This window comes from Oryx dammah, unplaced genomic scaffold (genome assembly GCF_014754425.2).
Source record: "Oryx dammah isolate SB20612 unplaced genomic scaffold, SCBI_Odam_1.1 HiC_scaffold_15, whole genome shotgun sequence".
Taxonomy (NCBI): Eukaryota; Metazoa; Chordata; class Mammalia; order Artiodactyla; family Bovidae; genus Oryx; species Oryx dammah.
In genome coordinates, this window is record NW_024070199.1 from 47,949,592 (window position 1) to 47,960,844 (window position 11,253).

The 11,253-nt window shown below is 62.7% G+C and overlaps 1 protein-coding gene across 2 annotated transcripts; it reads right to left on the reverse strand.

Moving 5' to 3' along the window:
- Nucleotides 1-8,596: 8,596 nt before the first annotated feature.
- On the reverse strand, nt 8,597-11,012 carry TNNI2 (troponin I2, fast skeletal type). 2 transcript variants are annotated; one of them, XM_040255392.1, is made up of 8 exons: nt 10,936-11,012; nt 10,352-10,381; nt 10,172-10,178; nt 9,604-9,645; nt 9,387-9,515; nt 9,155-9,244; nt 8,874-9,050; nt 8,597-8,783 (listed from the first exon to the last, which is right to left on the reverse strand). In XM_040255392.1, exons 2-8 carry the CDS (start codon nt 10,357-10,359, stop codon nt 8,688-8,690), a joined length of 549 nt encoding a protein of 182 aa, XP_040111326.1. In that variant the 5' UTR covers nt 10,360-10,381; nt 10,936-11,012; the 3' UTR covers nt 8,597-8,687. The 2 variants fall into 2 exon arrangements, with proteins under 2 accessions (XP_040111326.1, XP_040111325.1); XM_040255391.1 differs by having other exon boundaries at nt 8,874-9,515.
- Nucleotides 11,013-11,253: the final 241 nt, after the last annotated feature.

Genomic DNA, 11,253 nt, shown 5'->3' on the forward strand with positions numbered 1-11,253 from the left:
TTAAGCAAGTTGCAGGGGCCTGGAGGGCCCCGAGGCGGAGGTGAGGCTGAGGTGCAGGGTGTGGGGGCTGGGACCCTGCACGGGAGCCACCCACCCACCCTCAGTCCCGGCCTCGAAGTCCACCTCTGCACGGCTGCTGTCCCCAGGCGGAGGGCATGGCCCCAGTCCCTAAGCCTCCACGTGAAGTGTGGTGGCCTCCCCGGGTGGCGTCTCCTGGGTGCACTCCCAGAGCACGGTCCCTTTTCCCGAACCCTGGGCCTTCGGCCGGCTTCCCCGCCGTTGGCCCCTGCTCCCCAGACTTCCGGGGCCCAGCCTGAGCCGCCCTGCCTACAGGAGCCCCTCATCCACCCCCGTGTTCACTCACAGTTTCCTTTACTTTCCTGAACTGTTGGGGTCTCTCTGCTGCCCCTGGACTCTGCCAACCCCCATGGCTGGGGGACTCGGGACTGGCCCGCGCCACCAAGCATTCACCAGGTCCTGGGGCCCTCCACAGAGTGTCCTCTCTGCCCATCCCCACCCTCAAAGGCCCAGAAACAACAGATCCCTCCTGTGGAGGGGCTGAACTGTGTCCCCAAATCCGTAGGCTGGCCAGCACCCCAGAACGGGACCTTATTTGGAAATAGGGTCACTGTAGATGCAATCAATCAGTTAAGATGAGGTCACTAGGTCATAGTTCAGGATGACCCATGTCTGTACAAAAAGGGGAAACTTGGAGGCAGCCTCTGGCCTGTCGGGAGACGCCAACTGAAGATGAAAGCGAGGTGGTGGTGGTGCATCTCAAACCGAAAAGCCCCAGGAAACCACCAGACCCTGGGGAGGGGCCAGGAGGAACCCCTGTGACAACTGGGTCCCCACCTTCGGGCTCCAAGACGGGAGGTGTGCGAGCCGCTCCAGGACGCTCACACCCCTGCCTTCTGCTGTGTGTCCAGCAGAGAGGCCCCGACGCTTGCTGAGGCTGGAGGGTGAGAGACACCCTGTTTCCACGCCTGGGAGGTGGGGGCCCATGGCAGCCACGCCCGAGGGTGCCTGGGGCTCTGGGCCCATGGGAGGCAGCATCCCGCCGCTCACCGGGTTCCTCCTCCTTGGCTGCATCTTGCTCCGACACCCTCTCCCCTCCTGAGGTCCAGCTCCTGCCCTGAGGATCTGCCCGACCCCAGGTTCAACCACCCCTCACGTCCCGGGGCCGGCCAGCTGCTGGCCGCGCCTCCAGCCTCCCCTTCTCCCTCCACCCTGTTTCTGCACACGTGTGCGAGAACCTCACAGCACCAGGCAGAAATGCCCCGGGCCCGCCCTCCTCAAACCTCCACCCCCTCCTCCACTCTGCCAGGTCCAGCCCACGTGCGAGAGGCAGACGGCACCCCTGGGGACCCAGTGTCCGAGTCTGAGGGCCCCTATGCCCCGCTGGGGGGCAGGTGAGGAGAGCTGGCCTTCCCCGGAAGAGCTCAGGGTCCACCCAGGAAGCAGACGTGCCGTCGATCACACAGACTCCAGAGGGACCTTCAGCAGGCAGAGACCATGCTCAGCCCCCTCTTGCCCCCAGCCTGGCACGGTCCGGTCCCCAGTGACACAAAGAAGGACCGGGGGAAACAACGAGTCCTGCGGGAGGCGGGGGTGGGCACCAGGGAGGCTTCTGGCCCCTGCGGTGCTGAGCCGAGGTGTGCAGGTCCTGAGGGGCTGGCCGGGAGGAGGTCTGGGTGAGGCAGACAGGGGCAGAAGGGCCCAGGTGCACTGACTCTGCCTGTGAGACGCCCAGGCAGACCACCCCGGGGAGGCTGGGCCACGGACAGCGTGGCCTCTGAGGCCCAGGTGAGACAGGCCCCTGGGGAAAGCAGTGTCAGGACCATACCCTCCAGTGACCGGGTGATGAGACTCTGGGGCCGGGGGTGGTGAATGAGAGAGGGAGTGGGGTGAGTGAAGAGCAGGGCTCAAAACCAGGGAAGTGGTCGGCGCAGGGCCAGATCAAGGCAGAAGAGGGTGACGCAGGTCTGATCCGCCGGGAGCGCTGACGGTGTACACTCGGAGGCCGACCCTGGAGGACGTGGGGAGGGGACCGCCATCCGCACACCCAGGAGAAGGGCCTCAGGAGGGCCAGCCCCGCCCACACCTGGGTCTGGGATTCCGGCTTCCAGGCCTGGAGCCATGAGTCCTGCTGTTGGGCTTACCGGGCTGTGCTTCGTCTTCGTCGGTGCCCTGGACGCTGACTCAGGGACGTGCCAGCCAGGGAAGGAAGGAGTGGCTGTAACAAACAGCCCTACACCTCGGGGCTTAGCACCGAGAGCGCTTCACTCTCAGCCCCATCCAGGTGGGAGGGGAGAGGGCCCGCACTCATCCTGGGGCCCCAGGCCCCTCCTCTGAGGACCTCGGAGCCCTGGCTGGCAGGGGAGGAGAGGAGAGACCTTGAGGGAGGCTGGGGACGAGGGGTGAGAAGTCAGGGCTCCTGGAGGCGCTGGGGACCCAGGAGTGGCATCGGCGAGCACAGACAGGAAGCAGGAGAAGGTCGGGTCTCGGGAGGATCCAGACACCGATGCCAGCTGCAGAAACCACAGCAGAGGCGTCCTGGGGGGTTTGTGTGAGTGTGGGCACAGCAGGGAGATGCTGGGAGAGAGACGGTCGGCGGTGAGCAGGGTGGAGGGAGGCCCGGGGTCTCCAGCTGCACCGTGACCCTCATCACGTGCTCAGGCTTCCTCGCACGCGATTGTGCGCAACACTGGGCAGGCTTTACTCGGGGAGGAGCTTCGGGGTTTGGTGGTGCAGCTCCCCACCACCCCGTGCTCCCACATCGGGTGAGCTAGGCCCTGGGGTCCTGGCCTGGGTACAGAAAGGGACAGGGAGTCTGCAAGGGGGGAGGGGGGCAGGCCAGAGGGAGGCCAGGGAGGATGCCCGTCGGGCAGACAGGGTGTGTCCACACTGAGCAGCTGCACCGAGACCAGGTCAGGTGGGGGCCCAGGGGCGGCAGGTAGGTTACAGGAGCCACCGGAGACGGGAGGGTTGAGGGGACAGGGGAGCGGATAAGGGGGTCTGTGCCCACACGTGACCCCTGATGGGGCTGGGGGTCAGGCCGAGGGGTGGGGCTGGGACTCCTGGGCACCTGGCTGGGTCTCCCTGCAAGGCGGGCAGCTTCAGTGAGCCCGAAATCGTCACAAAGCCAAAGAAAGTGCAAACTACTGTCCAGTTGCACTCGTTTCACATGCCAGCAAGGCCATGCTCAAAATCCTCCAAGATAGGCTTTAGCAGTTTGTGAACCAAAATCTTCCAGATGTATGAGCTTTAGAAAAGGCAGAGGAACCAGAGATCAAATTGCCAACATTCGTTGGATAATAGAAAAAGCACAGGAATTCCAGAAAAACATCTACTTCTGCTTCATTGACTACAAGAAAGCCTTTGACTGTGTGGATCACAACAAACTGTAGAAAATTCTTCAAGAGATGGGAATACCAGACCACCTCATCTGTCTCCCGAGAAACCTGTATGCAGCTCAAGAAGCGACAGTTAGAACTGGACATGGAGCAACAGACTGGTTAAAAATCGGGAAAGGAGGACCTCAAGGCTGTATATCGTCACCCTGCTTATTTAACTTATATTCTGAGTACATCATGTTAAATGCCGGGCTGGATGAAGCACAAGCTGGAATCAGGATTGCCTGGAGAAATATCAACAACCCCAGATATGCAGACGATACCACTCTAACGGCAGAAAGAGAAGAAGAGCTAAAGAGCCTCTTGATGAGGGCGAAAGAGGAGGGTAAAAAAGCTGACTTAAAACTCAACATTCAAAAAATGAAGACCATGGCGTCCAGTCCCATCTCTTCATGGCAAATAGAAGGGTGGGTAGAAGCAGTGGCCAGTTTTCTTTTCTTGGGCTTGAAATCACTACAGATGGTGACTGCAGCCATGAAATCAGAAGACGCTTGCTTCTTTAAAGGAAACTTATGACAAGCTTAGACAGTGTATTAAAAAGCAGAGATATCACTTTGCTGATAAGGATCTGAATAGTCAAAGCTATGGTTTTTCAAACAGTCGTGTATGGATGTGAGAGTTGGACCATAAAAAGGGCCGAATGCTGAAGAATTGATGCTTTCAAACTGTGGTGCTGGAAAAAAACTCTTGAGAGTGCCCTGGAAACCAACCCTGAATATTCATTAGAAGAACTGATGCTGAAGCTAAAACTCCAATACTTTGGCTACCTGATGCAAAGAGCCAACTTGTTGGAAAAGACCTGATGTTGGGAAAGATTGAGGCAAAAGAAGGGGAGGGCAGAGGATGAGATGGTTGGATGTCATCACCGACTCAATGGACGTGAGTTTAAACAAACTCCAGGAGATAGAGGACAGGAGAGCCTGGCGTGCTGCAGTCCACGGGGTCCCTAAGGGTCGGACATGACTGAGCGATGGAACGAGAACCTCAAGCAGCAGAGCTCTGGAAGGAGAAGCCATGAGGAGGGGGAAGGCCCCCAGGCTGGCTGTGAAGGATTCCAGGTGGAGGGTCCATGATACCACCATTAGAGTGGTGTCACCTTCGTATCTGAGGTTATTGATATTTGTCCCAGCCATCGTGATTCACAGCAGGGAGAGGCCATCTGGGGGTCTTCCCCAGGCCCCCCAGGACAATGGAGGACGAAGGCCAGGAGTCCGGCAAGGACACTGGTGATGGGCTGGTCAGGAGGTGGGGCCAGACATGAGCAGAGCCTTGGGGGCCCAGTGTGGACAGTGGGTATGCTAACTCCTGCCCCAGCTGAGGATATCTCCCCTCTACCCAAGGTCATTCTGGCCCAGACCATGTGCCCTCAGCCCCGAGGGCTCACTGAAGGCTTCTAGGCGGAGTCCAGGAGAGAGAGACTTCCTGGCCTGGCACTGAGGCAGGTGTGCCATGGAGGAGTGACTGGGGAAGCTAGGAGGACTCCCAGAAGGAGTCAGAGCTCCGTCCTCACCTGTCTGTCCTATGAGGCAAGTATACTCACCTGCAAACCCATTTCATTTTTGGGTAAACCAAAGCCAAGCCGCTGTGAGGGTGGGTAAGTGGAGGTCAGGGAGGAGGGTGACAAGGAGGCCCAGGGCTGGAGCTGGAGGGGGAACAGGTCTGGGCCCAGATGAAGCTGGTATTTGGGGACCAGAGGGGACAGATGTGGACAGGTTGCCAGGGGCTAAGCTAAAGAGGTGAAGCCCCATGGGTGCCCCAGGTGGACGCTCCCCTGGCCTTTCCTTGGCGAGGTGAGGGTGCAGGTGAAGGGGGAGGGAAGCCTGTCTCACAGGTGCAGGGAACGCAGGGGCCACAGCCCATCTGAGTCCACAGGGCTCTGTCCACTCCCGAGTGGACCCCTGGCACCTCCCGCCCTGCCTTGCCTCCTTGGCCCACCGCACTCACCCAACCTGCTGAAGAAAGGTGGGCCCGGGACCCTCCCGACACCCCTGTCTGGGTCCCCCGCCTCCCATCATCAAGGGACAGACTTTATTTTCGGGGGCTCCCAAATCCCTGCAGATGGTGACTGCAGCCATGAAACTGGAAGATGCTTATTTCTTGAAAGAAAAGCTAGACTAACCTAGACAGTGTGTTAAAAAGCAGAGACATCACTTTCTCGACAAAGGTCTGTATAGTCAAAGCTGTGGTTTTTCCAGTAGTCATGTACTGATGTGAGAGTCGGACCATAAAGAAGGCTGAGTGATGAACAACTGATGCTTTCAAACTGTGGTGTTGGAGAAGACTTTTGAGAGTCCCTTGGACAGCAAGGAGATCAAACCACTCAATCCTAAAGGAAATGAATCCTGAATATTCCTTGGAAGGACTGAAGCAACAGTACTTTGGTCACCTGATGCAAAGAGCCGACACGTCGGAAAAGACCCTGATACTGGGAAAGAGAAGGGGGCAACAGAGAACGATGGCTGGATGGCATCACTGACTTGATCGACATGAATTTGAGCCAAGTCCAGGAGATAGTGAAGGACAGGGAAGCCTGGCGTGCTGCCGTCCATGGGGTCTCACAGAGTCAGGTACAACGGAGCAACTGAAGAACAAGCATTTTGCCATTGTTTAAGAGTTTTCTGGGTTTGACATTAAAAAAAAAAAAAAAAAGGTTTAATTGGGAGGAAATTATTTCAGGCAGGCGGAAAAGTTTTAAGACTGACCCTCGGAGCCCCTGGGCATCCTCAGCTCCGCCACCTGCCATCTCTCTGTCCCTCTTCCAGCCTCCTCTCTACTCCTAAGGACTCACGGTCTCTTTCCTAAAACAGGACTCAACCTCAGTCCACCGCTGAGCTCTCACCACCGGCCACCACATGCCTGCTGACCACCTCGCCTCATTTGCTTTGCTCTGTCTTTGCTCTGCCCTCTTCCTTTCTGGCCCCGAGACAGTCCTGGCTGTCTGTGCACCCACGGCCCCTGTGCTCAGCCGTCCGCCCCTGAGCCCTGGTCACTTCCTGGAGGTCGGTGTAGGGACCAAGACCCCAGTGTCTGGGCATTCCCCAAGGGCAGGATGGAGTGAGCTGCAGGCCCAAACCCATACGCACCAGCTGGGAGCATCCAGCCTCCCCCGGCTCCCCGGCCCAGACGAGCCAGGTTCCTCCCTGACCTCCAGCATCACCCCTGGGTGAGCACGTCCCCTGCACGTCTTGCTGCCCTCCTCCTGTCCTTGGGGCTCCTTCCTGGGCAGTGTCCACCTCGGACGCTCCAGGAGCCGCTGCCTCCCCCATCTGTTGCCAGGGACCTTGCCCAGCGCTGAGGATGCTTAGGCCCCATCTTCAGCCCAGACCCCTGCACCCAGCTGTCTGTCTGGGAGCAGCCACATCCTCCCCCTACAGAGCCAGCCCTGCACCCACTCTGGGCACAGGCCTGGTGCCCCGTCTCTCTGGTCCACTGCGTCCTGAGGGCTCTGCCTCTTGAATCTCTCTCCACCCACTGCCGCTCTCCCCCCGCCCCCAGGGGGTGACAGCTTCCAGCCTCGACCATTCTCCAGGCTGCAGAGAACTTTCTAGAAGGCAGAGCCCTCAACACTTGCCCGCTGCTGGCCCCGATTGGGCCCATGTCCACACAGCTGCAGGGACACTGAGGTCACCCGGGAGGGCCACCCTCAGGGGTGTGGAGCCAGGCCGAGCTGCGTTGGGCGGGTGTTTGCCGGTTTGGCTCGCTTCCGTGGTCCTCCGTCATGCCGTTTGTTCATTGGAAAACACAACAAGTACCCATAAGTCAGGGGGCTTCCTAGGTGGCTCAGACGGTTAAGAATCCGCCTCCAATGCAGACGTGGCTTCTATCCCTGGGTTGAGAAGACTCCCTGGAGGAGGGCATGGCTACCCACTCCAGTATTCATCCCTGGATAATTCCATGAACAGAGGAGCTTGGCAGGCTACAGGCCCCAGGGTCACACAGAGTTGGACCCAACTGAGCACACAAAAGTCTACTGTGCTGCCCCAAGCATGTCACCCCCACCTGCCCCCTAGCCTAGGGAGTCACTCTCTGGAACCTCGTGTTTGACTTTTGCTTGCAAGAAGATCATTCCCCAAACCCGCCAAGCAGGTGGCGCCTGTGGGGGCTGCATCCCTGGGGAGCCCCGCCCCTGTTCCCTGCACAGTTGCTGGGCTCACTTTGCGGGTGGGGGGCAGGTACCGCCTCCGCCACTGGGAGTTCTGGCCACCGCAGCCCACTCAGTCCTGGAGCCCACTGCCTGCCTCCTGCCCGCGCTGGGCTCCGCACTCGGCGAGCCTCAGCTGGAGCGCCGCCTCCCACCATTGGGAGCGCTAGAACTGGGCCTGCCCCGAGTCTCAGGGTAGCTGAGCAGGAGGGCCCGCAGGAAGGTCCTCGCAGGATGGAGCCCAGGCAGCGGGACAGGCCAAGGCCTTGGGCGGGCTGACGTCCCTCCCTTGAGGCTCAAGGCTCCGGACCCCTGCATATCAATCGCGGGGGCCTCCCAAGGGCAAGGGCAGGGTGGACAGCCGCTCCATCACAGTGGCGGCCTGGCCTCCTCACTAGAGATCTGAGCGTGGGGCCTTCGCGGACCGCGCCATCATCCCTCAGAAGGAGGCTGAAGGCGGCCTTGCTGTGACAGTCCCATCTGGGCCTGCCAGGGACATTGTGCCCTGATGGGGGGGTGGCCAGGGCCGGGGCGGGCAGGAAGGAGGGCCAGGCCTCCAGCTGGGCCCAGAGAGGGGCTGCCTTGTTCCATCACCAGTCTCCGGGGGGAGACAGACCCCAGCCCCTCGAGGCCCCCAGGAGTCTGGTCCAGGACCGCCCCCCAAGCCCCTCCAGGGGCCTGGGGTCTGGGGAGGGGCAGCTGGGGAGAACCGGCTGCCTGTGCGGGGAGGGAGGCCCCCCCAGGCCCCTGCGTGGACTGGGGCCTCAAGGATAGTGTTTCTGGGCCCCGAGGGGGCCTCTGTGACAGCAGCGACAGCTGACGTGTGCTCATCTCAGGGTGTCGCTCGGCAACAGCCCCAGCCACCCCAGCGGGTGGGCGAGGAGGAGGGCTCTCGGCCTAGAGACCACCCTCCGGGACAGCTGGGACCCCCAAAGCCCGTGTATGGCTCCCCCACGTCAAGCCCAGGCACAGTCTCAGGGCCTTCCCAGGGCGGCCTGTGGATAGGGCGGCGCTGGACCAGGACAGGGAGGAGCAGGCGTGGGGATTGGAATCCTTTATTGACAGGCGCCAAGTCAGCCTCAGGGCACCCCGGTGGCAGGGGCGCCGGGCGGCGGCCGGGGGTGAGGGGCCTAGGACTCGGTCTCGAACATCTTCTTGCGGCCCTCCATGCCCGACTTCTCCTCGATGTTCTTCCTCCAGTCGCCCACGTCGCGCAGGTCGCGCTCCTGCAGGTGGGACAGGGCTCAGACCGGCGCCCTGCCTCCCCGCCGCCCGGGCCCCGAGGCTGAGCCCCCCGCCGGCGGTGGGCAGCCTACCTTCTCGGTGTCCTCCTTCTTGACCTGCTTGAGGTTGGCCCGCAGGTCCATGCACACCTTGTGCTTGGAGCCCAGCAGTGCCTTCAGCATGGCGTCGGCCGACATGCGCACGCGTCGCAGCGGGGGCCGCTTGAACTTGCCCCTCAGGTCGAACAGCTTCTGGTTCATGTCCTCCAGCTGCAGGGCGGGCAGCAAGGCTGGGTGGGCGGGCGTCGGGGACTGGGTCCCGCCATCAGGGCAGCCCGCGCCCCCAGGCCCCGCGTGCCTCCCCCGCCGCTCACCTCCTTGGTGCTCTTCTGCACCTTCACCTCCATGTCGTACTTCTCCTCCTCGGCCGCGTCGATCTTGGCGTGCAGCTGCCTGCAGAGCTCCTGGCGGCGGAGGTCGCGGGTGGGTGGGTGGGTGACCCCACGGCTGGCGTCCACCCGCCCTGACCACCCCTCTCGTCCTCCCGACCCGGGCGTGGCCGGGCCAGGCCGGGGCCAGGGCCCGTGATGCGGGGGCCCTGGGTACCTGCACTTCAGACATGGAGCCGGGCAGGTGCAGCGGCGGGCAGTGCTCTGACAGGTAGTTCTGCTTCTCCGCCTCCCGGCGGCCCTCCTCCTTCTCCAGCTCAGTGGCCGCGATCTGCAGCATGACGCTCTGGGGGTGGGGTGGGGGCAGCGGGCAGTGAGGGCGCGGCTGGCCAGGCCCTGAGCCCCCGGGCCGCCCTCCCCGGACCCTCACATACCTTCAGGTGCTGCCTGCGGGCCGTGATGGCCCTGTTGCGTTTCTGCAGGGCAGGGGAGAGGAGGTGCCGTCAGGGCCGGCCGGTGGGGTGTCCCAGCACCCTGCACGCTTCCCTGCCCACCCGGCCAGCCCTGCATCCTGCCCAAGGCATGGCGGGGCCTGGGCGTGGTGGGGGACATGGGCCTGGGACACGGGGCCGCGTGGTGACCCTTTGCCAGGGCGGCCCTTCTGGTGGGGAGGCCTGGGGTCTGGAGAAGACACTTTGAACAGGGAAGGAGGGAGGAGGGCAGGGGAGACCCTCGGGCCCCAGGGGTGGGGGCGGGGTGCAGCCAAGAGAAAGAAGAAGCGACTCCCCGGTGACCAGGCCGCAGTCCCACTTCCCCTGGCCCGTGGGAGGGGCCAACGGGGAGGCCACTTCCTCTGTTTCTCAGTGTCTCGGAGGGTGGGGTGGGGCAGTTTCACCCACAGGGTGATAGTCAGTCTCCCTGGGCCTTGGAGCTCCAGCTTCAGGCCTGTCCTGACTTGGGGGTCCCATCCCCTCAGTGTTTCACCCCCAAGCTGGTACTCACCTCCTCACTGTCCCAGGAGGGCGGGCGGGGGGTGGGGGAGAGAAAAGAGAGGTTAGGGCCATGGGGCTGTGTGATGCAGCGGGCGGGTGCATGGGGTGGCAAGGTGGGGACACGCAGAGACCCCCACCCAGCACTGGGGGGCAGGGGCCCCAGGGGCAGCAGGCTGGGGGTGGCACTTACTCCCCCATCGTGCGCTCCTGAGCTGATAGCCTGTGGGAGAGAAAGGTGAGGGGGTCAGGACCCCGGCCCGCCTGCCCTGCACCCGGTGGGCCCAGGGGAGCATCAGCCCGCCCCCCACCCCCGCCTCCTTCAAGGCCACGTCTCGGAATTCCCCAGGGCGGGGGTGGGGCAGTAGGAGGAGACAGTGTGCCCGAAATGTCCCCGCGGGCCTGGGGTTGCTGCAGCTGTCCCCACGGGAGGGTGGGTCTGGCCAGCACAGGTGGCCGCCTGAGCCGCTGGTTATTTTTAGCTCTGCTCCTTCGGCTTCTGGCCCAAGTGCCCACAAGACGCTGCCCCCACCGGTAGGGCCTGGGGTCCCTCAAGCCATGAAGTCCCCTTCCCACGGCTCAGAGCCGAGGCCTGGCTGTCACCGTGCTGTCCGGGACCCCATGCCATGCCAGCCCCCTCTGGAGGCGTCTCCCTGCAGCCCTCTGCTCTGCAGAAGCCCTCAGACCCCGGACCCCCACCCTTGCCCTGGAGAAGTCCCTCTGCGAACGCGCTCCAGACACGCCCGTGCTGGCCTCGGCGGGCCGGGCCGGCCTCACCTCGCGTCTGGGCAGCGGCGCTGGGACCGAGGTCAGGCCGGCAGCGGCAAGTCGGGCTGGTGGGTCCGGGGGAGGGCTATAAATGGCCTCCCCCGGGCTGGGCCCCCGCTCAGAAAGGGCATGGAGTCCTCCTCAGGCCAATGGGGGCCCAGGGACCTCCCCACCTGCCCAGCCGCCTGGCCGGGCCCCGCTGCCGCTGCCACTGCTGTCCAGGCCAGGAAGTCTTGGGAGGGGGTGCTGAGGCTGGGCTGGTCTATTTAGGGCGAGGTGACGACTTCGAGTCACCTCCCTCGTGTCTTGCAAGGAGCCCGAGGACAG

Bases quoted from the DNA above. Each gene is read 5' to 3' on its own strand.
- TNNI2 (XM_040255391.1), bottom strand. The intron at 9,516-9,603 runs GTATGTGAGGGT...CCCCACCCCCAG, and splicing joins CCCGCAGGCAGCACCTGAAG to AGCGTCATGCTGCAGATCGC. The intron at 8,784-8,873 runs GTAGGCTGCCCA...TCCCACCTGCAG, and splicing joins AGAAGGAGGACACCGAGAAG to GAGCGCGACCTGCGCGACGT.